At 35.8% G+C, this 15,926-nt stretch overlaps 1 protein-coding gene across 1 annotated transcript in view; it reads left to right on the plus strand.

Annotated features, from left to right (window-relative positions):
* PKD2L2 (polycystin 2 like 2, transient receptor potential cation channel) overlaps positions 1-15,926 on the plus strand; it is a 31,199-nt gene that overhangs the window by 7,057 nt on the left and 8,216 nt on the right. Inside the window, exons 6-12 of the mRNA XM_088798886.1 lie at positions 2,212-2,440; positions 3,784-3,954; positions 4,160-4,341; positions 11,234-11,354; positions 12,380-12,481; positions 13,997-14,061; positions 14,655-14,709. Coding sequence (XP_088655012.1) covers positions 2,212-2,440; positions 3,784-3,954; positions 4,160-4,341; positions 11,234-11,354; positions 12,380-12,481; positions 13,997-14,061; positions 14,655-14,709 — 925 coding nt within the window. The remainder of the gene's footprint in view (positions 1-2,211; positions 2,441-3,783; positions 3,955-4,159; positions 4,342-11,233; positions 11,355-12,379; positions 12,482-13,996; positions 14,062-14,654; positions 14,710-15,926) is intronic.

Here is a 15,926-nt window from a genome sequence, read left to right on the forward strand (position 1 = left end):
GATTGGAAAACATGGCCCCAAGTCTTCACATCTTTGCCATGTAACCTCACAAGTGCCCTGCCACCCAAGGCAAGGTGCACTGCCCCAGTCCTTGGAGCTGGGCTCAACCACGTGACTTGCTTCGATCAATGGAATGTTAGCAGAAGCTTGAAATGAGTTTGTACATTAAAACTTGTTCTCTTGCACCTCTGCTGTTGCATGAAAAGGATATGCCTGGGCCAACGTGGACCCAGGAGGAGGTTGAGAGACATCTTCTCATGGGGAGGAGCAGGAGAGAGAACCAACCAAAGAGAAATAATTCTTTTCATTAGTTTGACTACCTTAGTTCATCTGGACCGTGCTAATTGGCCTGGGTTCTGGAATCCAACACTGACAAAGGAAATGGGATTGCCCTGATTTTGATCTGTCTGGGGATTGAGTCAGCTTTCTCTAAGTGATCTGGGAATGGGTGATGCCTGATATAATCACAGTTCTGCTAGAAAGGAGGAACGGGACAATGACCACTAGACAGGCAAACAATAATGTCCACTATAATCTGGGTGAGCCACTTTTCTCTCATGAGTCTTACATTTTTGCTCTGAATGGATTTTGGAATTGGTGTTTACTCTGATTAGGGGATTTTGCCCTTGTGCAATAGCTATGGTGAAACACAACGATGGCCTTTACAATTTGTAAAACTGAATAAAACAAGTGAATTACCTTAAGCAGTCAATGGATATTATACCTCTTACTTTATAGTTCTTCTCGTTCAAGGAATCAGAGCTGCTTACCCATATTGTTCATCCTTCCCAATAGTCCTTATCCGGATAAAGTGAAGACTACAAATCATTTCTATGTCCTAAATAATAGCAGAAACATTGGGGTCACTGGCTTAGAGTCATACGAAGAAATCCTTGTAATACTAGATTCATTCCAGATTTCCTTTCTCTAGGTTTTATGCTTACTCTGTGTTACCTTTTAAAATGTTACTTTTTAGAAACATCAGCATATTTTGAAACTTTTATCTGGGAGTACATCTAATCAGTAGTTGTACGAAAGCATATTGCTTACACTAAGACCTCATCCACTTGTTTTCCTTTTTATACACGTATCTGGCAAACTACACTGAATGCTGTTTTTCCCTTTTTATTAATTTGTCTACACTTTACATAAAAAAAAAAAACACTGAATGTCTTTCACTTCACTCACTTATCCAACATTGCACACCTATTGTACGAAGTAAAACAAACAGCTCTGTTTTCCATTTGTTAAGTGGTTGTTTTTTGTTGTTTTGGGGGAGGTTGTTTGTTTGTTTTTTGGCAGCACCTTATTCCAGTACCAATAAGATTTGCTAATATCTTTATGTGGGAATAATTACATTGTGACAGTGTGGTAGAGATGCTTGTTCCTCCAAGTACTGCCAATTCTTAATTACCTGAAGCTGTAGAGAACAACTTAGTGTTAGAATAAATTGTTATACTTCTGTTTGCATATAGATCTTTGTATCCAATATCCAGTGCCTAAAGTAAACAGAAAACATTTGCTGTAGTAGAATATGTTATATTGACATTTAGAAGCAAGAAATATGTCTGATAAGCTAAAGGGAGAGAGTGTATTTCCCTCTTCTGAAGTATTCAAGAATTATGTATTTTGGGGGAGTCCTGACTAATAACAGTAACTAACAGTATAGCATTTTCTTAAACATCATCTTATTCTCCTGTGGAGATAAATTAGTATTCTCAGTTATGAACAAGCAATCTAAACACAAAATAGTATGAATGTCGGGCTAAAATCACAGCTTACTTTCTCATTTACATTGGTGTTTGACCACTGTGAATATTCAAAGTACAAAAAAGAGTGGAGCCATTACAAAATAAGTAAAGTCACTACAAATTTTTCAAATTGAACCTATTACCCCAAGAAAACATATTTTATGCAAAATAACTGATTATCATTAAATTACACATCGTCACTGATTAGAAATTTCACTTTGAGTTAGGTATTAAAATATAAATGCTGCTGTGAGCGGCCAACCAATGACCGGTGACCCACTGCCTGGGGTGGCGGGGGATGCAAGGCTCCTAATACCAGCATGGGCCAGGGAGCTGCGTCCTACACAACTAGACTGAGAAACAACGGCTTAAAAACCGGGGGGGGGCGCAATAAATAAATAAACAAATAAAATATAAATGCTTGACGTGTAAAGTTACTTTCACAAATCTAATTTTACAGATTGGTGGCAGAATTCCCAGCAACTGGAGGAATACTTACTTCATGGCAGTTTTACACAGTGAAGCTCCTCAGATACGTTACCTACTATGATTATTTTATTGCTTCCTGTGAAATCACATTTTGTATTTTTCTTATTGTCTTCACAATACAAGAAGCCAAAAAAATAAAAGAATTTAAGTCTGCCTATTTCAAAAGTATTTGGAACTGGCTAGAATTACTACTTTTAGTGGTAAGTATATATTCACATGTATGATTGAAGGAAATCACATATGAACCCACCAATGAGAGAGGTGTAAAAGGCAGAAGTTTCTATTCATCAGGACTTATTTTAAAAGTTGCAAGTAACAGTCATAAAATTAACTGTTACAGTACATACTAATGGTGTGCCTCCAAGAGGGAGAAGTCTTTTTTTTTTATTTTTCTGGTTTGCTTCTTGGGAGGAGAGACTTAGAGGAATAGGTGATTCCATAGATATTATGATTTGATATACACAAAGGTCTCCCCTACTCCAACTCAAAAACATACTCATTACAGGGCTTTGTGTTGAAAATTACAAATCTTCTGGGGCAAGGTCCTTTAAAATGTATTCTTCTATATTGCCAAAATCTGCTTTCCTCCTCACGCTGAATTTTGAAAAAATAGGCAAAAGACAGAATCCTGAAGGGAGGAGGTTTCAATAGCCAGAGGGTAAGCTTGTGGACACAGGACACCAGGATGGGGGAAGAGTCTCTGAAAGAAACTCCAGAGACTGCCAGTTCCTATTACTAGAACATACTAAAATAAACAGAGATGTAGGCAGGGTAGGACAAATGGCAAGAGCTTGGTTTTAGGAACAATGAACAAATATTTCTGGCTTATACAATCTGCTCTTTCATCCTATTGGCTCTTAGTTACTACTTAGTAACTTAGTTATAGCCAATTTAGTATATAAGCCCTCTTTCCCAAAACCAGATTGAAAGTTTCTCAGTCAGAAAGTGTGCCATCTACCTTTCTGGTATCCCCAATGTTTAACATAGGGCAGGCATAGCATTAAATGTTTAACTGTCAGAGTATTTCAGGCAAAGGAAATCAAAAGAAAATTTCTGTGACAGTTATAAAGCTCTGATACCTAAGATAACCTGGTTCTAAAATCCTCTTCTAAGATAGTTGTTAAAAGGCTCTAAAAGACTTTATTTACTTATTTAAGAACTGTAAAATTTTTTCCTTATAGTGTTACACGGTAGAAATATTAAACTTTTAGGTAATGTGGTTACAAGGAACAGAAATCCTTATAGTCTAGTCAGAATTATACAATCCTTTTATACATTTGTGCTTTATGACTCAAAAAAACCAAACAGGCAAATAGATTAGGTTGGCCAGGTAATGATTCTTTTTCTGTCTTTATGATGATTATGCAACCTTAAACTTCTGTAAACTAAAACTTACTTACATTTATATAAAATCCTGTGTCCTATCTCTCCCTCCTTTCTTGTTGAACTTTTGATGAACTTTTTGATGTGCTTCTTCATAGACTGCAGGAGATTTAGAGGTAGAAATAGTCTCTAATTTAACCCTTCTTTTTCTCCTATATAGTTGTGTTTTGTGGCCGTTTTCTTCAACTTATACTGTAATATACAAGTTTTTCTCTTACTTGGACAGCTGTTAAAAAATACTGAAAAATATTCAGACTTCTATTTTCTTGCCTATTGGAACATTTACTACAACAATATAATTGCCATTACCATCTTTTTTGCATGGATAAAGGTATTTATATTTTATTATTTTACACACAACAGAATACATATATTTCATTTTACTAGATATCAAAATGGGAACTTAAATTACAGAAAACACCCTATCGTTAAGCACCTCCTTTAATTTGAAGCAGGTTTCTTGTGAAATTAAACTTATTCTAAAAGTAATTACAATCTTTAGTATTCTATTTCAATTAATTCTGTTTCTTTTTCAGATATTCAAGTTCATAAGCGTTAATAAGACAATGTCTCAGCTGTCATCAACCTTGTCCCGCTGTATCAAAGACATAGTAGGATTTGCCATCATGTTTTTTATAATATTCTTTGCTTACGCCCAGTTAGGATTTCTTCTTTTTGGATCACAGGTTGATGACTTTTCCACTTTTCAAAATTCCATGTAAGCTCTTGTATAAATGTAATTATATTTTCCATTTATAACAAAAAAGTCATGGAAAGGTCTATGATAAGTAGTAACATAAGTTTTAATTAGTTTAAAGTTGGTTTGATATTTTCACTGATGGCTAAATATCTGTCCCACTCAATGCCTAACTCAAAGTATGGTTTGCATTGAAAGACCCAAGGGGGTGATGATATCAGCTTTCTAAGTGTTACCAGGTCAAGTTGGTAAAATAATTTTGATTTCCCAGTAAGAGTGGAAATTTTACCTAAGATAAAAGAAATTGGCTCCATGTCTTTGTAATATTTATTCCCTGGACAAAAGAAATCTTAAGTGTTTACTTTAGAGGGCTCCATCTTTAGAATCCTTTTATTGGTATTGGTCTGATTGTCTTTTGCTGATCTGGCAAAGCTGTATTTTAAAAACAGCTTTATAAGCATAAACCAATCAGCAGGTAAAAAACTTATGAAGCTGATTAGAATCCCTAGAAACATATTCAGGCTTTTCTTTAAAAGTGAATAATTTTAATAAATTTACTCCCCCTTTTAGGGTAGGTAAAGCAAGTTCTGTCCATAAAAGAAAATTATGATAGCCTAAAATATCAATTGTCAAAATGTATTCTGTGGAATTTAGACCAAAATTGGGGGGAAACAGCTTCATACTTAACTAAATTTGGGAAATTTTGCATCACTCTTTAGGAAATTAGCAGTGCATAGCAACACATGGCTCTGAGGAAAAAAAACACAAAAACGTTCTTAACTTTAGTTAAGAATTCTCCAAGCTTACTTGTCCATGACCCTTTTAGTTGACTTTGGGGAAACTCTGGTCTAAAAAAATGTCTTAGATTGCCCTCTTTTCACCATCACATGTAAGTTATTGAAGTACCAATAGTATGAAATTTAGTAACATTTTTCTGAAATAACCCTGTATTAAGTCAGTAGTGGAAAGAAGAGTGGACTAGGAACCAAGAGGATATAATTCTACTTTTCCAATTCTGCCATTAGCTATTTAAGATTTCTAGACCTTAATTTCTTTATCTGTAAATGAAGGGGCTAACCAAATCACTCTCAGATACCTTCCCAACTTGAAATGACCTATAACCTGAGAAGTCTAATTAGCTTATCCTGAGTGAATAATGTTTGCAGTTCCAACAACTTCTTGGTCCTTTCCTAGGATCTTAATTCAAGTATTAATTAATAAAACTTAAGTAGTATTGGCTATTGAATATAAATATAGTAATTTACAGAAATTTGGAAATTTGTCTCACCTTCGCTAGTGGGAGAAAAGGAAGTCTAAGGCACAGAATAAACAGAGAATTTTGGAATGAATTGAGGGGATTTTTTGCTGGTGGTACTGATGTGCTAGGTTATTCATATCAACCTCCTCTTCAGGACAATTTAAAACACTGGATTAAATATAGAAAACATTGAAATTCTACAAAACCAACCAAAAAGTGAGTAATAACTAGGCCAAAATCAGAAGGAAAGCATCCAACAGGCCCAACACACAGTGCTACCTTTGCCCTGAAGCCTTTTTAAGTGGATAAAGATTTATTTTTAGTACTTAAACTTTATAATTTAGCTCTTATCACTTTATAATAGCCTACTCTAAATAGTATATATCCTCATACCTTATAAATAGATCACACAGTCTAAATACCAATATTTTCGTTTAAATTGTGTTCAGAAGATACCGTGGTCAGTTTAGGCAGCTTTACCAAGATACCCTAGGTTAACTGACTTAAACAGCAAATATTTATTTCCCACAGTTCTGGAGACTGAGAGTCAGGATGCCAGTATGGTCAAGTTCTGATGAGAGCCCACTTCCTGGCTTGTTGACAGCCACCTTCTCTCTATCTCCTCGTGTAGCCAAGAGAATAAGGATTTTTTTTGTTGTGGTACAATACACATAACAAATTTACCATCTTAACCATGTCTAAGTGGAAAGTTCAGTGATATTAAGTAAATTCATGTTGTGCAAGCATCTTGCAAACTGTAACTCTATACCCAGTAAACAAGAACTCTCTATTTCTCCCCTTATTGCAGCCCCTGGCAATCACCATTCTACTTTTTGCCTCTATGATTTTGATTACTCTAGTTACCTAGTGGAATTATACAGTAGTTGTCTTTTTGTGACTGATTTATTCCACTTAGCATGTTTTCAAGATTCAACAATGTTGTAGAATGTCAGAATTTCCTTCCTTTTTTAGGCTGAATAACATCCCATTGTACGTCCATATCATATTTTGTTCATCCATTCATCTGTCAATGGACACTTGAGTTGCTTCCATGTTTTAGCTATTGAGAACATGGAGGTACAAATATCTCTTGAAGACCCTGCTTTCAATTCTTTTGGGTATATACCCAGAGGTGTAACTGCTAGATCATATGCTAATTCTATTTTGAATTTTTGAAGAACTGCCAAATTGTTTTCCACAGTGGCTGCATTATTTTACATTCCCTCTAACAGTGTGCACAAGGGTTTCAATTACTCCACGTCGTTGTCTACACTTTTTATATTTTCTGGGGGGTTTTAGGTTTTGTTTTGTTTTTTGGTAGTAGTCATCCTAATGGGTGTGAGATATTTCATTGTGGTTTTGATTTGCACTTCCCCTAATGATGAGTGGTACTAAGCATCTTCTCATAGCGTAGGCGAACCTGATAGTGCCTGATAGGTCCCTTAGCTCTTTCATTTTTTTTCAACTTTTTCTTTCTGTTTCTCAGACGCAACAATTTCCACTGCTTTATCTTCAAGTTCGCTAATTTTTTTCTTCTGTCTGTTGAAATCTGCCTTTGAATCCCTCTAGTGAATTTTCATTTCAGTGACTGTACTTCACTTCAGTTACTGCAGCTCTAGAGTTTCTTTTTATTGATGGTTCCATTTTGTTCATACATACAGTGTTTTCTTGACTTTCTCCATGTCTTCTTAGTTCTTTGAACATCTTTAAGATGGTCGTTTTAAAGTCATTGTCTAGTAGGCCTGCCATCTGGTCTTTCTCAGGGATAGTTTCTGTTGGTTTATTTTTTTCCTTTGAATGGGTCATATTTCCCTGTTTCTCTGTATGTCTTGTCATTTATTGTTGAAAACTGGACATTTGGATGGAATACTGTGATAACTATTGAAATCAGACTCTTTCCCTTCCCCAGGGTTTGCTGTTTTGTTTTTTATTGTTGTAGACTGTCTCCATGCTGAGGATCAGCCTAAGGCATAAATCTAAGGTCTTCTCAGATATTTTCTAAGCCTGTGCCTTCTCAGGGGCATGCACAGTGACTTTCTAATTTCCTCCATATATGCTTTTGAACACCCTCGTCTTTAGTATCTCCCAAAAGAGGAAAAAGAGAAAAATGAAAGGGGAGGGAAGGGCACTGGCCCTTTAAATCCCAAGGACATTGCTTCAGCCAGAGGGGGAGGGCCTTGCAACAAAGGTGGCAAACACGCCCACCTCTGTGTCTGTACTTCTGTGATCAGAAGCAACAATCAGCAGTCAGAACACAGACCCCTGATGTTTGGAGAACAGTGAACTTATTGCCCATCCTGGCTCCCACAAACTGCGGGCAAACTGCTCCAGGAACACACACACAACGGCCTGCCATTGGATGGAGGGTGGGAGACGGGTAGCTGCTGCCAAACTAAAAGCTGAAATTGACCAAAATTGTTTAAACCTTTCCCTGGAAGTTGGCAAGCCTTCAATAGACTCCAGCGTTCCAAAATAATTACATCAGACAGTTGCCAATGTGACTGTTGTCTAGGTGGGGAGGCATCAATTCCTAGTGCTTCTTACTCCACCATCATCCCAAAATCTCCACCTTGAAGGCATTTTTGCTGATCCAGAGGAAACAGCTGAGAAACTGTGTTTCTGGCCACCTCTAGGGAGAAGACAAATAGCAAATCTCAGGGCCTGCATGTGTGTTTGTGTTGCAGGGGTGGAAGGCAAGGGTGGATAGTCTGATCACCTCTCCACACATCAAGCAGTGCTATAGCCTCAAACTAAAAGTGTATCCCTCATAGTGACCTGAAGCCTGGGTTTAATCACTCAGAGGTCCAAGGAATCTCATGTCTTGAACTTGAATTAAAGGTGGTCCCAGGCCTGTATAAACCTGCAGACTCCAACAAAAAAACCTCTCTGAAGGAAGATGTCTTCATCCTAGTCCTCAAATTACTTCTACAAGTAATTTTTCAAATCTAATTTACTGTTCATAGTCAAAGATAATTTGGTACATAAGGGGGAAAAAAATCATGAGCAAGAACCAGAAGATACAAGAGGAAACAGAAACAGACTCGGAGATTTCAGATATTATAATAGAATAACCAAGCAATACTTATTATATTTAGAGAAATAGAACACAAGTCAGTATCTTGAGAGAACAGGATAGTATAAAAAGAGACATATTTGAAAAAGCATCAAACAGAATTCTAGAACTGAAAATTATAGCAACTGAGATTAAAAACCCAGTTGACAGGTTTGACAGCAAAATAAGACATAGATGAAAAGAGAAGGAGTAAAGTGAAAAATAGGTCAGGAAAAAACTATCAAAAACGTAACATAGAAAAAATGTTGGGGGGCGACCGGATGTCTCACTTGGTTGGGAGTGCGAGCTCTGAAACGGTTGCCGGTTTGATTCCTGTATGGGATGGTGGGCTGCGCCCCCTGCAACTAAAGAATGAAAACGGTGACTGGACTTGGAGCTGAGCTGTGCGCTCCACAACTAGATTAAAGGACAACGACTTGGAGCTGATGGGCCCTGGAAAAGCACACTGTTCCCCAACATTCCCCAATTAAAAGAAAAAATGTTGGGAGAGAGTATGAGACATAAAGGAAAGAATGAGAAGGCTTAATATATATTTAACCTGAATTACAGAAGAAGACAGTGAAATAGAGGTCATATTTAAAAAATGCTTAGGAATAGCTTTCACCCAATTGTGCCACCAACTCAGAAACTGGGAAGTGATATTAACCACAAACGGTACATTATTATGAAACAGTCTGTTAGCTATTTTAATTCAACAAGAGAGAACTAAAAAGTTAGCAGGGGTATCAAGAAGTTACAAAGCAGTATTTTCATTCAGTATAACGCTGTATAACCGATGCGGAGGAATCATGGTGTTCCTTTTAGCTTGAAAAAAGCCAAAAAGGATAAACTAAGTTTCAATTAAGAGAAAAGTAACAAATACACTGTATTTGGATTACATTAATTAAAGTAAAAGATTAATATGCAATATTGATAAATTGTTGTGTGTATATATATATATATATATATATATAGTTCATATGCACTATTTTAAATTTTGTTCGTCTTAATTTACCACATATTTGCCCATATTCACACACTACACATTTCCCATTCTACTATATTAGTCTTCATAGCCATTTCTCTCCAGTTCCTATCTGATTCTAACTATTCAGTAAATTGCTTAGGTTTTGTTATTCACATTATTATTTACACAGCAGAGATATCCGGTCACTTCCCTGATAGAAAAGGCTGAATGGAAGCTTTAGTTAATGAGCTAATTTCTGGAAAGGAGAAATGATGCCTTTCACTTATCTTTTCTTATATAAACACAACTCAAGGATAAAAGATCAAGTTAGAAACACTAAAACAGAACCTCTTATTCTTGTATACCAGAGAGGAAAAAAGATTTGATACGTTGAGAAATTTTGGTCTTGCAATTCAGCATTTCTCTATCTTTGTCGAAGAGCATTACAGACCAGTATTAAAACCTGGATAAATACTTTAAGTATGATTTAATCAGGTCTTAGGTACTGGGGATAAAGTTTCAGATAACTCTGAGCCCTAGGATTAATTCCAAGTAGCCGATTTCTTTGACTACATTTTCTTCCTTCATTGTAGATGCCCTATGCCCCCTTTCTGTGAGTGGCAAAAGCATCAAAGAACAAGAAGCATTTCTCCCTTTTGACTGACTGGCAATCATGCAAAGTATCTACATAGTATTAAAAATTCCTTTCCAGGGGTGGCCAGTTAGCTCAGTTGGTTAGAATGTGGTGGTAATAACACCAAGGTTGCCGGTTCGATCCCTGCATGGGCTCCTATGAGCTGTGCCCTCCTTAAAAAAAAATTCCTTCCCAGATTTCCCCTTAAAATAAAGAACTCATTTAACTTATAACATATTCCTGGTGTGTCTGGCAATGCCATTGCAAATTATTGATGAGAAAATAAAATAAGACTTCAGGTTAAGAAATTTTTAATTCTACCTCTGCTACTATCATACTTATTGAATGCTTTAATTTCTTAATATTCCATCTTTAAAATTAAGAAAATGAAGATCTGTAATATTTTAAATGTTATTTAACATCAAAACCAAGCTTCTATAGTCATTGAAATGAATAAAATAAACCTCGGGATAATATTTAAAGATCATTACGAGCACTTGTTTGAGACTCGGCAAGTGACAAATGGTTGGCATCCTTATTTTAACAAAAGAGGTGCAAACATTAAACATGTCATTGATACAGAAATTTCAGGGCTCCTGGGTCTAGGTACAAGTTGAAAATTACTTATTGGACAAGGTCAAAATATTCTAAGCTTTAGAAGGGCACAGGAATAGCTAAGGAGGCCACTGCTAAGAGCAACCAGTAAGCAGGTATCTCAAGATTCAAATATTGTAGGTAAACATTGGGTTCACATTGGTTTAAATAAATTGAAGCCTATTATTTTCTGGACTACCTGTTCAGCTATTGAGATACCTCAAAGTCTTGCCTTTAGGGGAATTTTCTACATCCAGTTTTATAAAACTCTGTGCTAACATAACTAAAGCCAGAGAACATATGCCATATGCTGCTAACTACTTTCTTAGACACATTAACCCCACCAGTTGTCATGTATGTATGAAGGAATATAATATTTTATACTGCTTTTCTTTCTTCCCATCAAAGATTTTCACAATTTCGAATTGTTCTTGGGGATTTTAATTTTGCTGGTATTCAGCAAGCCAATCGTATCTTGGGACCCATTTACTTCATCACCTTCATCTTTTTCGTGTTCTTTATCCTCCTGGTAAGAATGACTATATATGTCCCCTTTTTTGCTTACATTTTTCAGAATGAAAAATGAAACTAACAATTTAGAAGAAACTACGGTATCATTGCTTAGCTGTCAGAACACTTTACATTTATTAAGAATGGTGTGGATTCCTAGTAATCGAGGTTCTCTAGTCCAGTGTCTAAACAAGTTGTCCAATGGAGAATGTGATCACAGTAGTTACCATCTGGGTGTTAATTGTGTGCCAGAAATGTGGTAAATCTTTTACACATATAATTTGAACATCCCAGGTCTCTCCAGCCTGTGACAATAGGTATGAATTAGGCCATTAATATCCTATCCATATGGTGATGGCTTTTGGCCCTCACAGCTGAAAGCTCACACCCTGATGATTTTTAGGAGTCCCCAGGATGGGTCTCGTATGTGCTCAGGGCTAATCTGTTTGGCCTTCCTAATCAAGCAACCGTGCCCTGATAGTCAAGGCACTGCTACTGTCTGTCCTCCACAAAAACATTTTTTTTCTATCATGCATAGCAATTAATCCCTGGTGATGGCCACGAATCCTCGCAGTAACAGAGCTGAGCCACAGTAAAAGGTGGAGAGGTGGGCTAGGGCTAAGGAATACCCTCTCCACAATTCTGTTTGCGTTATCTAGATATCAGTAGTCATAAAAGCCTTAGTAGGATTGTGCCATTAAACAGTTTTATAGACGTTTTAAAAACCAAAACCTCCCTTTATGAACATAGAATGACATTAATCTAAGCAACAGATTAACATGCAATACTGATAAATTAATGTATATGTAAGTAACCAGTTCGTATGCACTACTTTAAATTCCGTTTTTCTCATTTACCACATATTTGCCTGGATTCACACACTACACATTTCCCATTCTACTATATTAGTCTTCATGGCCATTTGTTTTTAAGCATGAGTTACTTTTTAAATTTAAATCGTTTTACAAATCCCAGCACCTATCAAAATCACTAACATTTGAACTAAATTTTTATTGAAATAATTATTTGAATATTTCTCCCCAGAACATGTTCTTGGCAATAATTAATAATACCTATTCTGAAGTGAAAGCTGATTATTCACTAGGCAGACGACCAGATTTTGAACTTGGTAAAATGATTAAAAAGGTACGTCAAAGTCTCTTCTCTTTTTTTTTTTTCAGTCTTTTCTTAATTAGAATTCTAAGACAAATCTTATTCAGTTTATATACTCTTGTAGTGTGAATAACACTTAAACCCAAGTGGTGGTGGGTTTGGGGGTTTTAGGGGGGTGTTGTTGTTTTTTTGGTTTTTGGCTCAGTGTTACTCATATTTGTATGATTTCACTACCAGGACACTGAAATATGCTCTCTGGCTTTAAAAATGTGGCCAAAATTACTTCAGAGTTCAACGTATTAAACAGTAATTAAGCTATTTACTAAATACAAAGCACTGTTGGATATTATAATAAAAGTAACTCTTCCCTCTAAAAGTTTTCAATTTAGATGCAAATTTCTGTAAACAATCTAAACTCAAAACTCAGTATACCTTATCTTCCTCACTTTCCTGTTTCTGTTCATGGCAGCAGTTTTTTCTCAGTCACCCCAACTCAAAAACCTTGCACTTTGTATTTCTTTGTCCCTCATTTGATCTTCTGCCAAGGCTTGTGTGTAAAATTAATCTCTACAGTTTTTGCTCACATTTACCACCGCCAGATTAGGGGCCTCAGGACTTTTCACCCAGATGTAATTCTGTGTAATCACATCTTCTCACCTGTTCTAGTCTCTTTCCTGTGCCAGGCCAGCTCTGATCTTATTACTTCTCTGCTCAAAAGTCTTCAGAGTTTCCCTGAGCCTGTCAAAATAAGTCCAAATTCTTTACTCAAACATTCTAATGCCCTTCTAAAGTCTCACAGTCCCAACATATCCTTACTCATTCTCATTTAACTATAAAATTTCTACTTTCTATGCGGCCATTTATAGCCCAGTTTTGAGCACAGTGCCTAACCACACTTGTGCTCTCTCCCTCCTCTGGGCCCCTGCTCATGTCCTTCTCTGACCCCAGGTATATTCCCTACACTCTCTCACTGACACTCTATTCTCCCTGACAGAGCAGAATCGTCTGTTCTCTTGACACCTACCTCACTTAGAGCTGTACCAGAGTCACATGTGCCCATCTTTGCATACCCACAGCTCTAACCATAGCACTTCACATAGAAAAGATCCTAATCACTTTAGGGTTAATGGGGTTTAAAAGCTGTCCAAGAACTTAACTGTAAAAGAAAACTATTAATATGTCCCCCAGTGAGCTTAATTGTGGTTCTCTTCATCTTTTACTTCTTGATGATGATGTTAGTTATGTGCATTAAAGTGTTATCTTTAATACAATAAATGTTACTAATACTTTTTCAAGGTGGTTTTTTTTTTTTTTTTCACGTTCAGGCGTGATGCCCACAAGAGAACCCCCTTTTTATTTTCACCAGCAGTCAGAAACCATAAGTGCTGACAAGGTGCAAGAAGGATAATCATAGCATTTGCCTCTACATTTCTTTAGAGTAGCAGTCCCTAGAGATAGGCATTCCATATTTCCTATACATTGATCAAAAATTGACAATACAGGATACATTTTGATGAACTTTTTAAAACTATTTTTAATTATGCCCAGAGTTACAACGATGTTCTTGAAAAACTCAAACTAAAGAAACCTCAAACAGATGAAAACAGCAAAAAGTAAGATGACTTTAAACTTTTAATTTACCATTTTAAAGCTCTATATTATGAGAAATTTACAATAAAAGGTTTTGATTGCAAAACCACCACTATCCAAAGTGCTGATTCTAAATGTGTTGTCAATATATCCAGTAATGTGCCTCCTAATTTCTGAGCATGTCATGAAACTCTAAGCTACTTTAAAAGTAATGTAAGGCATGATATGCCACTGAAAAAAGGCTTAACAGAAGCTGGACGGGACAGTAAAATCCCTCTAAAAAGGTAGGAAGCAATTTCAGTCTACATTAAGTGCATTTATTTAGCTATCAAAATAAAAACATTTTTACACAAATTAAGAATACACTTACATTTATTGAATCAATTTGTTGTCGAAATGTTTCCCAAACCCAGACAATGGGACATAATATAAACTTTTTTTATAGCTAGAGATGTGGTACTCTGGGGAACTTATTAATGACCACATTTTCCAAGTACTTAGTGTTATCAGAAAGAACAGAAATGCAATTCAGATCCTTACTATAGATCTGATTATATTTTGTTGGCATTTCCCTTTTTACTATCAAATGCCTCTAATTTTTATTTTATATTCTCAGTATGAAAAGTGGAGATTTGGCTGAACGAGCCAGAAGAGAAGGCTTTGATGAAAATGTAAGATTTTAATTTTCTCATAAAGAAGTAATGGCTTTATTAGAAATAAGCTTACAAAAAAGTTCTGATTAAGAATTGAAATGATTTGGGTTTTTTTTCAAAGCAGTAGTTGTTTGCCACCTCCAAATATTTCTCCCAGTTTCTAGATCCTTTCTTGTTTAGGTCAAATTGTTTGGATTCCAGATACTGCCCCTTTTGGGTGTTCTCAGCCAGATACCCTGGTCCTTCAACTGTACACTCACTGGGATAATCACACAGGGTTAGTGAGTATAGTCTACTGAGACAATTACATAATTTTTCTCTTGTAATCATTAATGTGAGATATCACTTTAATGATTTTTTATATTTCAAATTTATGACATATATTCAATAAACGACTCTATATATACGTGTTTAAGAAGTAATGATAAAGCACACAATATATGCAAGGAAAGAAAATGTAAGCCAAGGATTTTTATATCTAGCAAAGCTGTGCTTCAAATATAAAGTCCAGTTTTGAACATGCAAGAACTCAGGGAATACTGTTATATTCCTGAGAGTTCTACAAGAGGATCAACTTCAACCAACTCAGAGATGATTGGAGAAATTTTGGGAAAAGGAGGGAGAGAGAAGGTATAAAGTAGAAAAACCTGACTGATTGGGTCATATAATAGCTAAAAGTTAAAGAATTATGATTAAGAGTTAATAACCAAGAAGAAAAAACTTTAGCATATTTGAGAGTACAATAGTAAATAAAAAGATTGTTTTCTAGGTTTTAAAACACTTTTTTCAAATTTTAACATCTCTGGAATCAAAATATACCTTATGGTTGACAGTGTGTCATACTTTAATTGGCAGCAATTTTTCCTAAGCGGTACATAAAATAATGGTATGTCTTACAACAGACTCCACCTCTCAGATACAAGGATATATGGTAAGATGATTGAAAATATAATTGGGTGGTAGAAGGGAAGGAGATGAGGAGGAAGAAATTATAAGCTAATTTTCTTGTTGAACTTGTTTGGTTCTTTGTTGAGGGAACCAAAGCAAGAAAGGGAAGACTCAGAGTGTATAAAAAGATACATGAATAAAAACAAACCATTTCTTTTTTTGTTTTGTTTTCCTGGGAGGGCAAAGAATACCCACAGATGTACTTTGAAGTACATTTGCTTCAAAACAAAAACACATACATTCCTAAATGGCAAAAGCACCAAATCAAAAAAGAACAGAAAATATAC

This window comes from Rhinolophus sinicus, chromosome 5 (assembly GCF_057876585.1).
Source record: "Rhinolophus sinicus isolate RSI-liver-muscle chromosome 5, RSI-T2T, whole genome shotgun sequence".
Lineage (NCBI taxonomy): Eukaryota > Metazoa > Chordata > Mammalia > Chiroptera > Rhinolophidae > Rhinolophus > Rhinolophus sinicus.